This window comes from Hemiscyllium ocellatum, chromosome 3 (genome assembly GCF_020745735.1).
Source record: "Hemiscyllium ocellatum isolate sHemOce1 chromosome 3, sHemOce1.pat.X.cur, whole genome shotgun sequence".
NCBI lineage: Eukaryota > Metazoa > Chordata > Chondrichthyes > Orectolobiformes > Hemiscylliidae > Hemiscyllium > Hemiscyllium ocellatum.
The window spans coordinates 19,527,273-19,542,432 of record NC_083403.1 but is presented as its reverse complement, the minus strand read 5'-3'; the positions used below and the strand labels follow the sequence as shown (position 1 = coordinate 19,542,432).

General features: G+C 42.2%; 1 protein-coding gene across 2 annotated transcripts in view; it reads left to right on the top strand.

The window, feature by feature from the left end:
* Positions 1-15,160, top strand: part of nphp1 (nephronophthisis 1) — a 144,341-nt gene that overhangs the window by 119,868 nt on the left and 9,313 nt on the right. For both annotated transcript variants that reach the window (XM_060855909.1, XM_060855900.1), the window contains 2 exons: positions 7,166-7,278; positions 12,491-12,564. In XM_060855909.1, coding sequence (XP_060711892.1) covers positions 7,166-7,278; positions 12,491-12,564 — 187 coding nt within the window. The remainder of the gene's footprint in view (positions 1-7,165; positions 7,279-12,490; positions 12,565-15,160) is intronic.

Sequence of the window (15,160 nt, the reverse complement as noted above, 5' to 3'; positions counted from 1 at the left end):
GAGGTTTTGAGGGTCTGGCGGGTTTTCTTTCTCCTGTATTTCACTGGTATCCACTCCTCCTCCTCCTCCATTGACTCCATCTGTCTGGCTGGAGGTTAGTTCGGTTGCTGTGCCTCCACACTAACTGCTGCATAAAGTTAGGGAACGGTTCACCGAGCAGCGCAACCAGGTCTGCAGGGGCTGACTGGACCTCCCAGTCACCGCCCATTTCAATTCTCCCAACAACTCCCTTTCCAACATGACCATCCTTGGCTTCCTCCATTGCCAAAACAATGCTCCTATTGGAGGAACAACACCTTATCTTTCACCTGGGCATCCTACAGCCCCGAGAATTCCACACTGAGTTCTCCAATTTCAAATAACCTCCCTCCTCATCGCCTCACTCCATTCGTAGCCCCTACCCCTCTCTGCCACTGCTCCCTGCCATTAAACGAATTCATTCCTCCCATTGACCAACCAGGTCATACCCTCTACCTCTCCTCAACCATCCCCACTTCACCACCCTGCCCTCACCATCCCCTTTTTCTACAGCTCCCCCTGTACCCACCCACAGTCCTGAAGAAGGGTTACAGACGAAACGTCAACTTCTCCACCTCCTGATGCTACCTGACTTGCTGTGTTCTTCCAGACTCCTACCTGTCTGTTCCACTCCAGCCTGCTCTTCTTTCTGGGTGCCTCTTGATTCAGTTCTCTTGCTGGATGGTGGTGCCTTGCTGATCCTTGGCATCCACAGCACACATTGCCACCTCCAGCCATCTAAGTGTACGTGCCGCTGCCTGTCCCCCCCATCTTTGACAGGCCTTGTACATTGGCCTGCTTCTCCACACAGGTTACAGCTTTTGGAGACCTTGCAGTCCTTGGTCAGGTTGTTTGCAGTTCCAACAAACAGTCACCTTACAGTCCGCCACCATGTGCCCTGCCCTCCCGCAGCACACTCTAGGCAGCCCTGCATACGTCAGGTAGCCTTTGCTTCCTCCATTCACGAGGCTGGAGGGTGAGGGAGGATGTTCCCACAGCATCCACCTTCAGGGTCACCTTGACCAGTTGTTTACTGGTTTAGATTCCAAACAGATCTACAACATCAGGAAGGTAAGGATATCTGCTGCTGGGATGTGTGGGTTGTACGTATGGATTGTAACATTCCTGCTCCTCGTGCAGGGACAACATACATTGGTGCCGCAGACAGGGTGGAGAACAGAGCCTTGTTTTCCTCAAATACCTTCTGGAGACACTCACATTGCTTCATGCTCCTGAAGGTCACATTGAAATATCCACTGCTGTGAAAATCCTGTAGGCAGTAGGTGTCTGCTATTTGGAACCCACAGTTATCTAGCAAGATCCTTTTCACGAGAAAAGTCGGATTGACCAGTGTACATTCTTCCACCTTTGTCACAGTCATCCGGATTGTGTTCTGGATTCCCTAACCTGGGCCATGGGTGGCTGCTGAGGGCATTGCTCCACTTTGGATTTCCCCGAGTTAGCGTTAGTCCGAAGCCAACATGAAGATTCACCAAGAACAGGTCAGCTCAACCAACAGTTCTCCAACATCCAATCACAATCCAGCGATCGCAGTTTGCCAATGTGACAGTGACCCATTCATTCCTACTCTTTGCTTTATGTCTGTTAGCCAATCTTTAATCTGTATCAGTACAATGCCTTCTATACCATGTGTTTTATTTTGATATCCAAACTCCTGTGGGAAATCCAAATATACCATATGCGTTGACTCCACTTTCTTCATAAATCATCAAAACTTTGTCAACAAGGGTGATTTTTCCACTTGCAAATCCATCCAGATTAAGCCCAATCACATTATGTTTATTCAAATGTCCATTTGTCACTTCCTTACTGATGGTTTCTAGCATTTTCCATTCTACTTATATCAGGCTGATGGGTCTGTAGTTCCCTGATATTTGCTCTTAAATAGCTGAGTAACATTTGCAAGCTTCCAATCTGCAGGAATCATTCTGGAATCTACAGAGTTTTGGAAGGTGATTGCCAGTGCATCGACTATCCAGGGTTTCTCCAGGTAGACAAGTGTCACTGTGAAAATAAATTCCTTAGGTTTTAGTAAGTTAAGTAGATTGAGCTGATGCAAACTTGGATAAAAGAGTTGAACTTAAGAGGAGGAATAAGGAAAACTTGACTAATGCACTGCCACTATTTAAGAAAGATAGTAAGGAAAAGCCAGGGAACTACAGACTGGTGAGCCTGACATCAGTGGTGGGCAAGTTGTTGGAGGGAATCCTCAGGGAGAGGATTTACACATATTTGGAAAGGCAATGACTGATTATGGATAGTCAGCATGGCTTTGTGCATGGGAAATGAGTTTTTTTTGAATAAGTGAAAAAGAGGATTGACGAGGGCAGAGCAGTGGACATGATCTACAGTAGTCCTCCCATACCTGCAGGGAATACTTTCCAAGACCTACCATGGATGCCCAAAACCGCGGATAGGAGCGGACTCATTCATTTAAATGGGAAATTTACCTTCCTGGCAGCTCCCAGTCCCTGGTTCTGGAAGGTTCCCTGTAATATGTTCAGGCTGCGTTAATCTGTGGGTAACTGAATCCACGGAAAATGATTCCACAGATACGAGGGTCACCCTGTTTATGGACTTCAGTAAGGTGTTCGACAAGGTTCCACGTGGGAGACTGGTTAGCAAGATTAGATCTCACAGAATACAGGGAGAATTAGCCATTTGGATACAGAGCTGGCTTGAAGGTAGAAGACATGGTGGTGTTGGAGGGTTGCTTTTCCAGCTGGAGGCCTGTGACCAGTGGAATGCCACAAGGATCGATGCTGGGTCCACTACCTTTCGTCATTTATATAAATGATTTGAATGTGAAGATAGGCGATATAGCTTGCACGTTTGCAGGTGACATCAAAATGGACAGCAAAGGAGGTACCTCGGAGTACATCAGGATCTTGATCCAATGGGCCAGTGGGCTGCGGAGTGGCAGATGGAGTTTAATTTAGAAAAATGCAAGGTGCTGCATTTTAGAAAAGCATATCAGAGCAGGACTTATACACTTAATGATAACATTCTAGGAAGTGTTACTGAACAAAGAGACCTTGGAGTTCAGGTTCATACTTACTTGAAAGTAGAATTGCAGGTAGATAGGATAGTGAAGAAAGCGTTTGGTATGCTTTCCTTTGTTGGTCAGAGCATTGAGTACAGGAGTTGGGAGGTCATGTTGTGTCTGTACAGGATATTGGTTAGGCCACTTTTGGTGTATTGCGTGCAGTTCTGGTTTCCTTCCTATTGGAAAGATGTTGTGAAACTTGAAAGGGTTCAGAAAAGATTTATAAGGATGTTGCCAGGGTTGGAGGATTTGAGCTATAGGGAGAGGCTGAATGGGCTGGGGCTGATTTCGCTGGAGTGTCAGAGGCTGAGGAGTGACCTTGTGGAGGTTTATAAAGTCATGAGGGGCATGGATAGTCTTTTCCCTGGGGTAGGGGAGTTCAGATCTAGAGGGCATAGGTTTAGGTTGAGAGGGGAAGGATATAAAAGAGATCTAAGAGGCAACATTTTCACACAAAGGGTGTGCATGTATGGAATGAGCTGCCAGATGAAGTGGTGGAGACTGGTTCATTTGCAGCATTTAAAATAGGAAGGGATTGGAGGGATATGGACTAAGTGCTGGCAAATGGGACTAGATTAGGTTGGGATATCTGGTCAGCATGCACAGGTTGGACCAAAAGGCCTGGTTCTGTGCTGTACTTCTCTGTGTGTCTATGACCATGCTGCATTTGATTGAGGAGCCCGAGCTAAATTGGAGTCATTGAAAATTTGGGGGAAATTGTGTCATACTTGGTACATAGGAAGATGATTATGGTGGTGTAAAAACAATGACTGCAGATGCTGATGAAGGGCTTTTGCCCGAAACGTCGATTTTGCTGCTTGTTGGATGCTGCCTGAACTGCTGTGCTCTTCCAGCACCACTGATCCAGAAGATAATTATGGCTATTGAACCTACATCATTCTTAGTCCCATGGTGTCATTGTAGGGGTTTGTCAGGGTAGTTTTGTAGGCCCAACATCTTCAACTTTGCATCATTTTCCTTCCTTTGAAATGTCAGACGTGGAAATAGTGCAATCAGTGAACATGTTTAGCACAACTCAAAATTTCTCAGATACTGAATTAGCCTGTGTCTAAACACAGCAAGACCTGATCTGAATTGGGTCTTTAATCAGGTTCAATCAGAGACCTCTGGCTGACAGATAAGAACAGGAGTGTCAGACAACTTATTCACTCTGAGAGTTGGCTCTGAGAAAGCTGGACCAGTGGCAAAGACTCTTGCACTGACTACTGACAAGTAACACATGTCACACACATACCAGGTAATGACCATCTCCAGCAAGAGAGAATTACCATAGCTTCATGGTTTTGATGACATTATCATCACTGAATTCTCCATTATCAGCATCAGTGATGAGAAACTGAATTGGACTAACCAATAAATACTGTGGCTACAAAAGCAGGTCAGAGGCTGGAAATTCTGGGAATTCTGCAGTAAGTCTGGTGAACTTCCCATGTCCTCCCTCTATGGTAATTATATCTTTCCAGAGATATGAAGATGATCAGGCTCCTATATAATTAAAGCAAGACTTCACTATTTTAGTCCTTAAAAATTCTTGAAATAAAGGCTAAAATTCCATTTACTTTCCTAATTGCATACTACATCTGAATGTTAGCCTTCACTGTCTTATTGACACGTCCTTTTGCATTTGTACATTGTCTAATTATCGATTTGAGTGGACACATGTAGCTCCAACAAAACTCAAACTCAACACTGTCCAGTAAAAAGCAGCTCACCAGACTGGCACCACACCCACTGCCTCCAACATTGACTCCTTTCATCACCAAGGTATAGTAGCAGCAATGTGTGCCATTTATATTGCATCGATTCACCAAGCTTTCTTGGACAGCAGTTTCTAAGCACATGACCTGCACTTTCTAGAAGAAACAGGTGAGCAGGTCCATGGAAACACGGTGTCTTGCATGTTCCCCTCCATGCCACCCATCATCTTGACTTCAAACTGTTTCCCTGTTACTTTGTCAACTGCCTGCACCATAAGGACTTTAGTGGTTCAAAACAGCAGCTCACCATCACTTTATCAGTCATAATTATGAATGTGCAATATATATTGTCCTAGCCAGCAATGCCCACGTCATAAATGACTTTTTTTTGCAAAAGGGAAGGAGGCAAAGGGATTTCTTTCACAGCCACATGAAATGTGATTTGTTGCTTTAAATTACTGAGGTGGGACAGAAACTGAAATAATTGCACAGAGGGTGCAATCCTGTCACCAAGTCACCCTTTATGCACACATGAAGAGTCCTTGCCACTGATCCGGTTCCCTCAGAGCTAGCTCTGAAAGTGAGCAAGATGTCTGGCACCCGTGTTCTTATCTGTCAGCCAGGAGTCCCTGTTTGGGTCAGATTAACAACCCCAATCAGGGAATTCATATTCAAATTTTAAGGTGCCCCAATTTGTTCAAGTGTGTGTGTGTGCGCCTGGTCTTCAATGAATTCATTGTATTCTGAGAATATGAATAAATTTCAAGACATTCCTATCTTTGGAGAGTTTGCAGAAAGCCCAGTCAGATATGCTCTGCACAAGGAGATTTGTGTAAGACTTTACAATATTGAGTCTTTATTTTCCTGATCTGGAAACTGAGACCCAAGCAAAATAATTGAGCTTCATTGTGATGTCATCCGTACAGGATCATGATAGTGTTATTTCATTGCAATGTGGCAACACAATGCATATAAAGAACAGAAGACTACAATGTTTCTGTTTCTCCGATACTAAATCAGTCCAAATGTAGCAACACCTGGCTGACCTGGTTACAATCACCACAGAAACTGAGTTGAAGCAACTCAAAATCAAACTGTAAGAAAAACACATGTAGATTAGCAAGTAGATGATATATTCAAAGACTTTGGAGATAGATAGTTTGGCTACAGGTTGGATTTTACAAGGAAGGATGGGTTAAACCTGTTTTTAATTGAATATATTGACGATAGCTGACATGACAGAAATGAGACAATACAGAAGAAGGAAAACCACTTGAGGCAATGGTAGTTGGATTTTTGTTAAGCAAAGAGTTAAAAGATTTTTGGGATAGGTGGGGATGTTGATTTGCTATTAAAATCAGGATCAGCTAGTAGTCTTAGTAAATGGCAAATCAAGATTAAGGGGCTGAATGGCCTCTTCCTGCTTCTGATTTGTATATTCCTTTCCATTAGCCTACACATCAGGAAAGGGAGATGAATAGTCAGCTGCTTTTGGGAATTGGGTCAAGGGAGTGGAAGATGGGTCTCAAACCCAGAGAAGCCATGGCAGGGATAGACTAGAAACTAGAGAAAGGTGTACATTTAGGGCTAGGAATTTGTTGTAGAGCGAGCCTTGGAAGAAATTTGGTTCAGTGGGTTAAGGGGCTTCAACATAACAATATATATGATTGAACATACTGCAGAATTCACCATAATAAAATAATTCAATGAGTTTAGTTAATAACACACTTGGTCTTTTAAATGCATGATCATGTCTCATAGTAACATCTTTCTGTTTAATTCAAGTTGAACGTAATGGAATGTAATATCTAGCAAATCATATCTGATATTATGTCTAAGAAATTATGTCAAGATTTAATGTAGTCACATACTGAAATGGAATTATTTTATCAGCAAGTTGCATCCATAAATGGACACTGCAGAAGCTGTGAAATAGTGATGTCCAACACTCTGCGGCTGTTGTATAGTACAGGTGCACAGTCCTTTATCCGAAATGCTTATGACCAGCTAGTTTTTGTGATTCAGACTTTTTTGGATTTCAGAATAAATGACAGTTTGATGGTGAAATTTTTTAAAATCTTACTGGAGGAGCAGACTCACTCAGTAAAACAGGCCTTGAGAGAGAATCGAGGCCTACCGGTGCTGGGCCACGCTCCCTCCATGTTGCATCTGAGTGACACGCATCGAGTGGGTGTCGACTGGGTTAATTGTTTGCATGTTAAACATCCTTGTTAATGAGAAAAAAACTTCACAAAAAACCTTCGGACTTTGGAGCTTCTTAGATTTTGAAATTTTAGATAAAGGATTGTCTACCTGTAGTTCAGTTAAATTGCCTCCATATTAAGTGCATTTTGTTTTACAGCTTACTTCCAGAAACTCTAGTTGGCCCAAATTGCTACATCCACCTACTGGCATTCTATCGACAGTTACTTGCTGATGCACTTCTTAAAGACAGACTTAATGTGCAAAAAGCTGGTGAGAGCACAGGCCAAAAGCCTGCACTACCTCCAAAAATGAAAGTTGCTGTTTAATGTGAGAAAAACCTAACATAAAGCTATGTATGTTAGTTATTAATTTTATAAGTTGATTGTCTTTTGCAACAGTATCTTTAATTTAAGATAAAATTTAAAAAGCCACCTTTTTTCGATATATCCCTTACCGCCATGTTGGTGTTTGAAAAAGCTGAGATGGTTGTGAATTGCTTAGAATATTTGCATTCCTGTTTTTGCTTCCAAAGTGGATAACTTCTCACTTGTCCACGTTATACTCCAGCTTCCAAGATAATGTGAACAGTCTTGCAGAAAAATCATGATGTGGTTGTACACATAGAACAGATCATAGAATCCCTCCAGTTTGGAAACAGGCCGTTCAGCCCAACAAGTCCACACCAACCCTCCGAAGAGTAAACATAAGACCATAAGACATAGGAGTGGAGGTAAGGCCATTCGGCCCATCGAGTCCACTCCGCCATTCGATCATGGCTGATGGGCATTTCAACTCCACTTACCAGCACTCTCCCCATAGCCCTTAATTCCTCGTGACATCAAGAATCTATCAATCTCTGCCTTGAAGACATTTAGTGTCCCGGCCTCCACTACACTCTGCGGCAATGAATTCCACCGGTCCACCACTCTCTGGCTGAAGAAATGTCTCCGCATTTCTGTTCTGAATTGACCCCCTCTAATTCTAAGGCTGTGTCCACGGGTCCTAGTCTCCTCGCCCAATGGAAACAATTTCCTAGCGTCCACCCTTTCCAAGCGTTTCTATTAAGTCTCCCCTCAATCTTCTAAATTCTAATGAATACAATCCCAGGATCCTCAGCCGTTCCTCTTATGTTAGACCAACTATTCCAGGGATCATCCGTGTGAATCTCCGCTGGACACGTTCCAGTGCCAGTATGTCCTTACTGAGGTGTGGGGACCAAAACTGGACACGGTACTCCAATGGGGCCTAACCAGAGCTTTATAACGTCTCAGTAGCACAACGGTGCTTTTATATTCCAACCCTCTTGAGATAAATGACAACACTGCATTCCCTTTCTTAATCACGGACTCATGTTTACCTTTAGAGAATCCTCGACTAGCACTCCCAGATCCCTTTGTACTTTGGCTTTACGAATTTTCTTACCATTTAGAAAGTAGTCTATGCGTTTATTCTTTTTTCCAAAGTGCAAGACCTCGCATTTGCTCACGTTGAATTCCATCAGCCATTTCCTGGACCACTCTCCCAAACTGTCTAGATCCTTCTGCAGCCTCCCCACTTCCTGACACCCACCCAGACACATTCCCTTACCCTATTATCCTATATTTACCCCTGACTAATACACCTGACCTACATATTCCTGAACACTATGGGGAATTTAGCACGGCCAATGCACTTGACCTGCACACCTTTGGGTTGTGGGTGGAAACCCACAAAGACATGGAGAGAATATACAAACTCCTGAGGCTGGAATCAAACCTTGGTCCCTGGCGCTGTGAGGCAGCAGTGGTATCCACTGAGCTACTGTGCTGCCTGCACAATCAGGGAATGGAAGAATTTTCCGTATACAGAAGTGTCAGGTTGGTGAATTGAAGTGCTAATGGCGAAATGAGTGCAGTTGATAACTCTTATACATAACGGGACCCTACTAATTCAGCAAATACTCTGTTGGAGCATTGGTCAGCGACCTGTTCCCTGATTAACCTGAATCACTCAGCACTGGTTGTCTGGCATATATGTACATGATCACCAGAGTCAGGCCCTTATCTAGTTATTTTTCTCCTTCGTTTGCTTGGTGAGTGCTGTGTTGCCTTCCACATGCAACCTTTCCCCTCTCTCTGTCCTCGCATTGCAGACTCTCTCATGCCTTTATGACAAGATTTATTAAAGATGCCACTGCTATTTTGCAGCTTTGCTGCCACAATGCTGCTTGCCCTTATCTGGGGATCTCTACTTGCTGCCAACTGTGTGCCTTTGTCAGAATGGGCAAAAATATGCACCCTTTGAAGGGCACTGACTGCACTTTCCAACTCCTTTTAAGATGTCAGCAACACACCTGTGATTTAACTTGTGGAGATTTTGTGGCACTTGTTGTAAATTTTAAAAGCTTCATAAAATGACATCTGACCTTTCTGAATAAATCAAATAAGCTTAAAACTTCACCTTAATTATATAAAGCCCATGAGTTGTGTTTCAGAAACCTGACTGATGTAAATGGGTTCTAGCTAAAGGCAGCTGCCGTCATGAACTAAACATGTGTAAAGTACATTGTGTCCCGTTACCTCTAGCAAAACTATTGAGTATCAGTTTCAAGGTGGGATTTGTGCAATCTGAGCTCCAGTATTATGTTGGCTAAGGCTAAGACTTAATGTGCCCACAAAATTTCTCATTGAGTCTCCAAAGCCCCAGAAAAATGTTGAGAATGCTGAATTGTTACTCTGTGTGCTTTTACCTTATTCATTTAATTTCAAGAGATTTTGGATCTCAAAATAGCTAATCATTATTTATACATGTATACAAGCCTCTTGTGATTCACATTGCTATGAAAATGGGAGGGGAAGGATTACTGAGGTAACCCTGAAAATTTTAATGCAAGGCTAGTTTGGGTCCAGGACAAAGAAAGCAGCTAGGATGTAAGTTCCACTCTGTATCAACCGTGTCTGAATGCAAGCTTTTTTGATTGCTTCAACATAACACCTATGGATACTTGGGTGGGTGGCAATGGGAAAGGGGTATATGTTGGGACATGGAGATTGTGGGGGAGGGTGGTAGATAGGGAGGTGAATGGAGTGGAGGGCATAGAAACATAAAAAAAAGGACAAGATTAAGCCATTCTGTTCATCGAAACTGCTCCATCATTCAGTATGATCATGGCAGGACATCCTATCAGTACCCTGTTCCTGCTTTTGCCCCATACCCTTTAGCCCTAAGAGCTATATCTACCTCTTTCTTGAAACCATTCAATGTTTTGGCATCAAATGTTTTTTGTGGCACAGAATTCCAAAGGCTCATCACCCTCTGAGTGAAGGAGTTTCTCCTCATCTCAGTCCTAAATGGCCTACCCTATATCCTTGTACTGTGACTCCTATTTCTAGACTCCTCAGGTGTCATTGAGAACATACTTTCTGCATTTAACCTGTCTAGCCATGTTAGAATTTTGTAGTAGCATGCGCACACACATTCAACTTCTTACTGTTCAACTGCCCTGTATAGGACGATGTTGGAGAGATTATCTGGGGAAGGGGGTTTTAAGGTACACCTCTGTGTAGAACTGTTCTGTGCTGTATTGTTCTATGTTCTAACTCCAGGCAAAGCGTGGGGAGAGGGAGAGGTCAGTCATTTTTAGATGGTGCCTGGGCTCCAATCGATGTCCAGGACTGTTCTAGGCAGCATTTCAGTAAGCCGAATTCACTTTTAATCATTATAAACAAAAGACGAGATCAGTGTTGGAAACGCCTCTGATGTAATGCTTTTAATTGGGACCTTGAGATCTTCTTTGGATAACTGGTATTTGGATAATCGAGGTTCGTCTGTAACTAGCCTGCCTTAGCATGCACCTGTCTCATGTCCACCACTGAACAGGTCCAATTTAGTTTCACAATTCACCATGGCTAATTCTGCTTCCCCCCACCCACCCACCCCCAAACTGGAATAAAAATTATACACTGGGGTCGTTTCCACAGATAAGAATCTGCTGAATCAGAAAGCTTCCTGCCTTCATGGTGAAAATATTGCCCTTTCGTTTTGAATGATGTTAAAGAATAGCATACATAAGGCAATAAGACCAAACGAATGTATAGATCCCTGGGTAACAGCATGGAACCGGACTGAGAAGCCAATCTACGTGATTCTCTGGCTAGACTGGATAGATAAGAATCCAGTGGTCAAGTGGTGTGCAGTTCCTCCCAGTTAGATTTTGGTTAAGAGGCATTGTGGAAGATGTACTTCACAGTCATGATTTGGAGTGCTGGTGTTGGACTGGGGTGGATAAAGTTAAAAAATCACACAACACTAGGTTATTGTCCGACAGGTTTATTTGGAAGCACCAGTTTTCGAGGCACTGCCTCTTTATCAGGTGGGTGTGGAACAGGACCATAAGACACAGAATTTATATCAAAAGGGTTACAGTGTCATGGAACTGTATTGATATATTAAACAAATTTAGATTAGGCCTTTCATCTTTTAAAATGGGACATACTAGTTTTGGTTCTTTAATATGTAGATCCCAGAACTCCTTTTAAGTTACGTTATCAAGATAGCTTCAGCTTTTCTAACAATAAGTGCCATTTCCTCTCAGATAATGCATTAAAGGCATGAGGTTAAAGTCTGTATTGCAATGTTGAGTTAGACTGCTTCTATTTCTAAAGTGTGAATTATGGAATCTTACGTGCATTTTTGCAGTTTTTGAGCAAAATAAAATGTAATTCTGCAAACACTAATTCACCCCATAAACTGAGGCAACCTGAGGACTGCAATCTAGCGTTATGTGATTTTTAACTGTGCTTAACAGTGCCACATTGCAGACAAGGAGGACAAGGCAGAGTAATTTTAAAACAAACTAAAACAGTTCTGGAGAAACTCACCATTTGCGGTATTATACTTTTATTTTAGGGATGGTTTTACTTTTTCAGTCTTAGCACTGAAATCTGACTTTGTTTAGAGCTAGTTTTGTTTTGTGAAACTTAATTTGAAGGATTCAGACAAGGATTTCACCACTCATTTGGCAAACTATTCTTTACTTCAGTGTAAAAAAAACTTTTTCTAATCTCCTCATTCTCTTGTTAACAACTTCCAATAAATATCTGATTAATACTGATTTCATAACTAGAGGAATATTCTGTTACTATATCACTCTATCGAAACATCTCAGAATATTAAATTTTCGCAGCCTTCAAGAAAAGATAGTCTAAGTATTGCAAATTTCTTCTCATTATGGCCACTCCTTTTTTTTAACAAGGGCCAACTCTTCATTGACTCCTGTATCAAGATTTTAAACTTGGCTAAAACATAGCTGACTAATACTGTTTATTTCCATTTTACTGTGGCAACTCCAACAACTACATTCCCCACCCAAACTATTGTAACTTTGCCAAAGGACGCTACGTGTTTTAGACCAGTTGGGCCAGTTCTTAAAATTTAGTTTGAACAAAGAGACTTTTGATGTGCACCTTTCAGCGTTGATTTACCTTGTTCACCTTTTTTGCAGATCTCATCTGTAACCCAGTGCTGGCGACATTTCCAGAACTGCTGGAACAAACTGATATTTTAGATGCTCTTAGGGTAAGTCTGTTGTTGGTCTGCATTACCATTTTCTGATCATGGTCAAAACCGCAATTTATTTCAACAAGTTACTTTCTGCTTGATAATGCTGCATGCACTTGCCCTATATTCACTAATACAACCAATAGAATCCTGCTTCAAGTTTTCAGGTCTTGACCATCCCCATGTCCCTCTTGTTAGTCTTCCATTCTTCATTGTATATCAGTGTTTATAATGGAGTACTCCAACCCATCTAAAATTGCAGAAGCACCTCCGCCAGTAATTAATGTTCACTCATTATCTTGTCCTCTTTGACTTTCATGGGCTTTGTTTTCACTACCAATTTTTGGTAGAAAAATAAATGAGATGCTCCATGACATTGCCCTATCTTATTTCAGTAAATATTTCAGTCTCTGATCTATGTATGTCCAACTTCCACTGTATGTATTCTTTCTTATTTGCAACTCTCGTAGAGACAGATTTTACACTTGTTTGAGATTCTTGTCCTCCTGTCTTTAAGTTTTCTCAGTGTATCTTTTTGATTGTAGATTTGGTCACAAAATCTAATTTTATTTCTTCTCTTTGTACTCTTCAGACTGGTAATGCATTTCGATAGTGACTAGGGATTTTTAAAATAGTGCAACAAAAATGTGAAATGTTAAAGCAAACTTTTTTTATTGAAATGATTCTTATTCTTTACAAAATTATAAAATCACAAAAAAAGTAACAATCTGAGATATAACAACAATTACAATAAACTAACTACTACTCTACAAAGCAAATAGCAATTTTTAAAAAGCTACCCGTACTATAATCATAACAAATAATTGAACAAGATAAATTAAATTAAATTAAATTACTCCACTCAGCACAATTCCCCTAAAAGCTCCCCAGCACTGGGAGCATCAGTTAGCATACCCGTATTTATTCAGGATTCTTCCTTTCAGGGCATCTGTCTCATCAGACTCAAGTCTAGTGGCTAAACGAAAGCTCTAGTTAATGCGGCCATTAAATCTGCTTCTAGATTGTTTAGAAAGGGCCGCCATGTCTTGCAGAAAAGTTCTGTTTTCTGGTGTACTTTACTTGTAAGCAAGTCCGGAGTGGTGTGCTCCATAACTAATCTATGCCATCTCAGCAGGCCCGGATGGCTTTCTGAGACCCAGCTCATCAAAGTGTTCTTCCATGCACAATATGTAGAAATACAGCTTTTTCTCATGCTTATCTAAGGAAGGCAAATTTGGCAGGCCTGTGCTAAGAGGCACCAGATCTACCTTTATCTTAGTCCCCAGGATCCCCTCTGTGACACTTGCCATAGCACCCCCATACTTGGAAAACTTGGGGCATGACCACAAACAATGGGTGAGTGCCAATACCTGTTTTGCATTTGGGGCATAATGGAGATGCTCCCTTTTTGAATTTCCCAAGCCGCTCTAGGGCCAGATGAACCTTGTGAAGGACCTTCAGCTGCATAGCATGCATCCTGTTTCAGCGAGAACTTTCTCACATTCTCCAAATGTCCTCCCATATCTCTGACAAAATCTCCACTCCCAGCTCTTGCTCCCAGACCCCATGGAGCTGCTCAATATTTTTCGAGGTGCCACATCCCAGTAAATGGTAAAGGGTGCTAATCAGGAGAGTGTCTGTAGTCTGGAACACTTTCCTCTCTACGTCAATCTATAAGGGTCAATCAGAAGTGTAGTCTTTTCTGGATAAAGTGCCTAGCCTGAAAGTAGCAAGAGGTCCCTGCTGGGCAATTCATACTTCTGACTCAATTGGTTGAAGGATATCATGACCTCCCTCTCAAATAAGTCTCCCAAACAAGAGACTCCCCTGGACATCCATAACATAAAACCAGAGCCCATCAACCCTGGCCAAAATCCTGGCATTCCTACTATAGGAGTGAGAAAGAAGGTTTTAGATAAACTGCCGTTACTTTGTCACATTGCTGTCCACACTTTAACTGTATTGATGACAATTGGGTTCCAACAATACTCTGTGACTGTCCTCATCTTATTCATGAATAACAGATTAATAAGGGGGCACTTGGCCTGGGAAGACTCAATTGGGTCGTCAAAAGCCCAATCTTTCACAAAGGATAGGTGGGAGGGAGCTTATTTGGTAACTCTTGATATCTGGAAAGTCTTACCCTCTCCATTCTCTGGGGAAGTTGCAATTTGGCAACTTTAATGAGAGGCTGCCTGTGACACCAAAATAAAAGAACCGAGCTGAAAAATGTGTTGCTGGAAAAGTACAGCAGGTCAGGCAGCATCCAAGGAGCAGGAGAATCGATGTTTTGGGCATAAGCCCTTCTTCAGGATTCCTGAAGAAGGGCTTATGCCCGAAACATTGATTCCCCTGCTCCTTGAATGCTACCTGACCTGCTGCGCTTTTTCAGCAACACATTTTTCAGCTCTGATCTCCAGCATCTGCAGTCCTCACTTTCTTCTAAAAGAACTGAGCTAACCATTGAGTCTCAGCAATGTTTGCCTAGACAACATCAGAGGAAGCATTTGCATGGGATATAATAAGCTCATTTTATTAAGAGCTATTCAGCCTAGCCAAGATATTGGAAGAATCTCCCAACGCTGAAGATCCTGCCTTACCTTATCGAACAAGT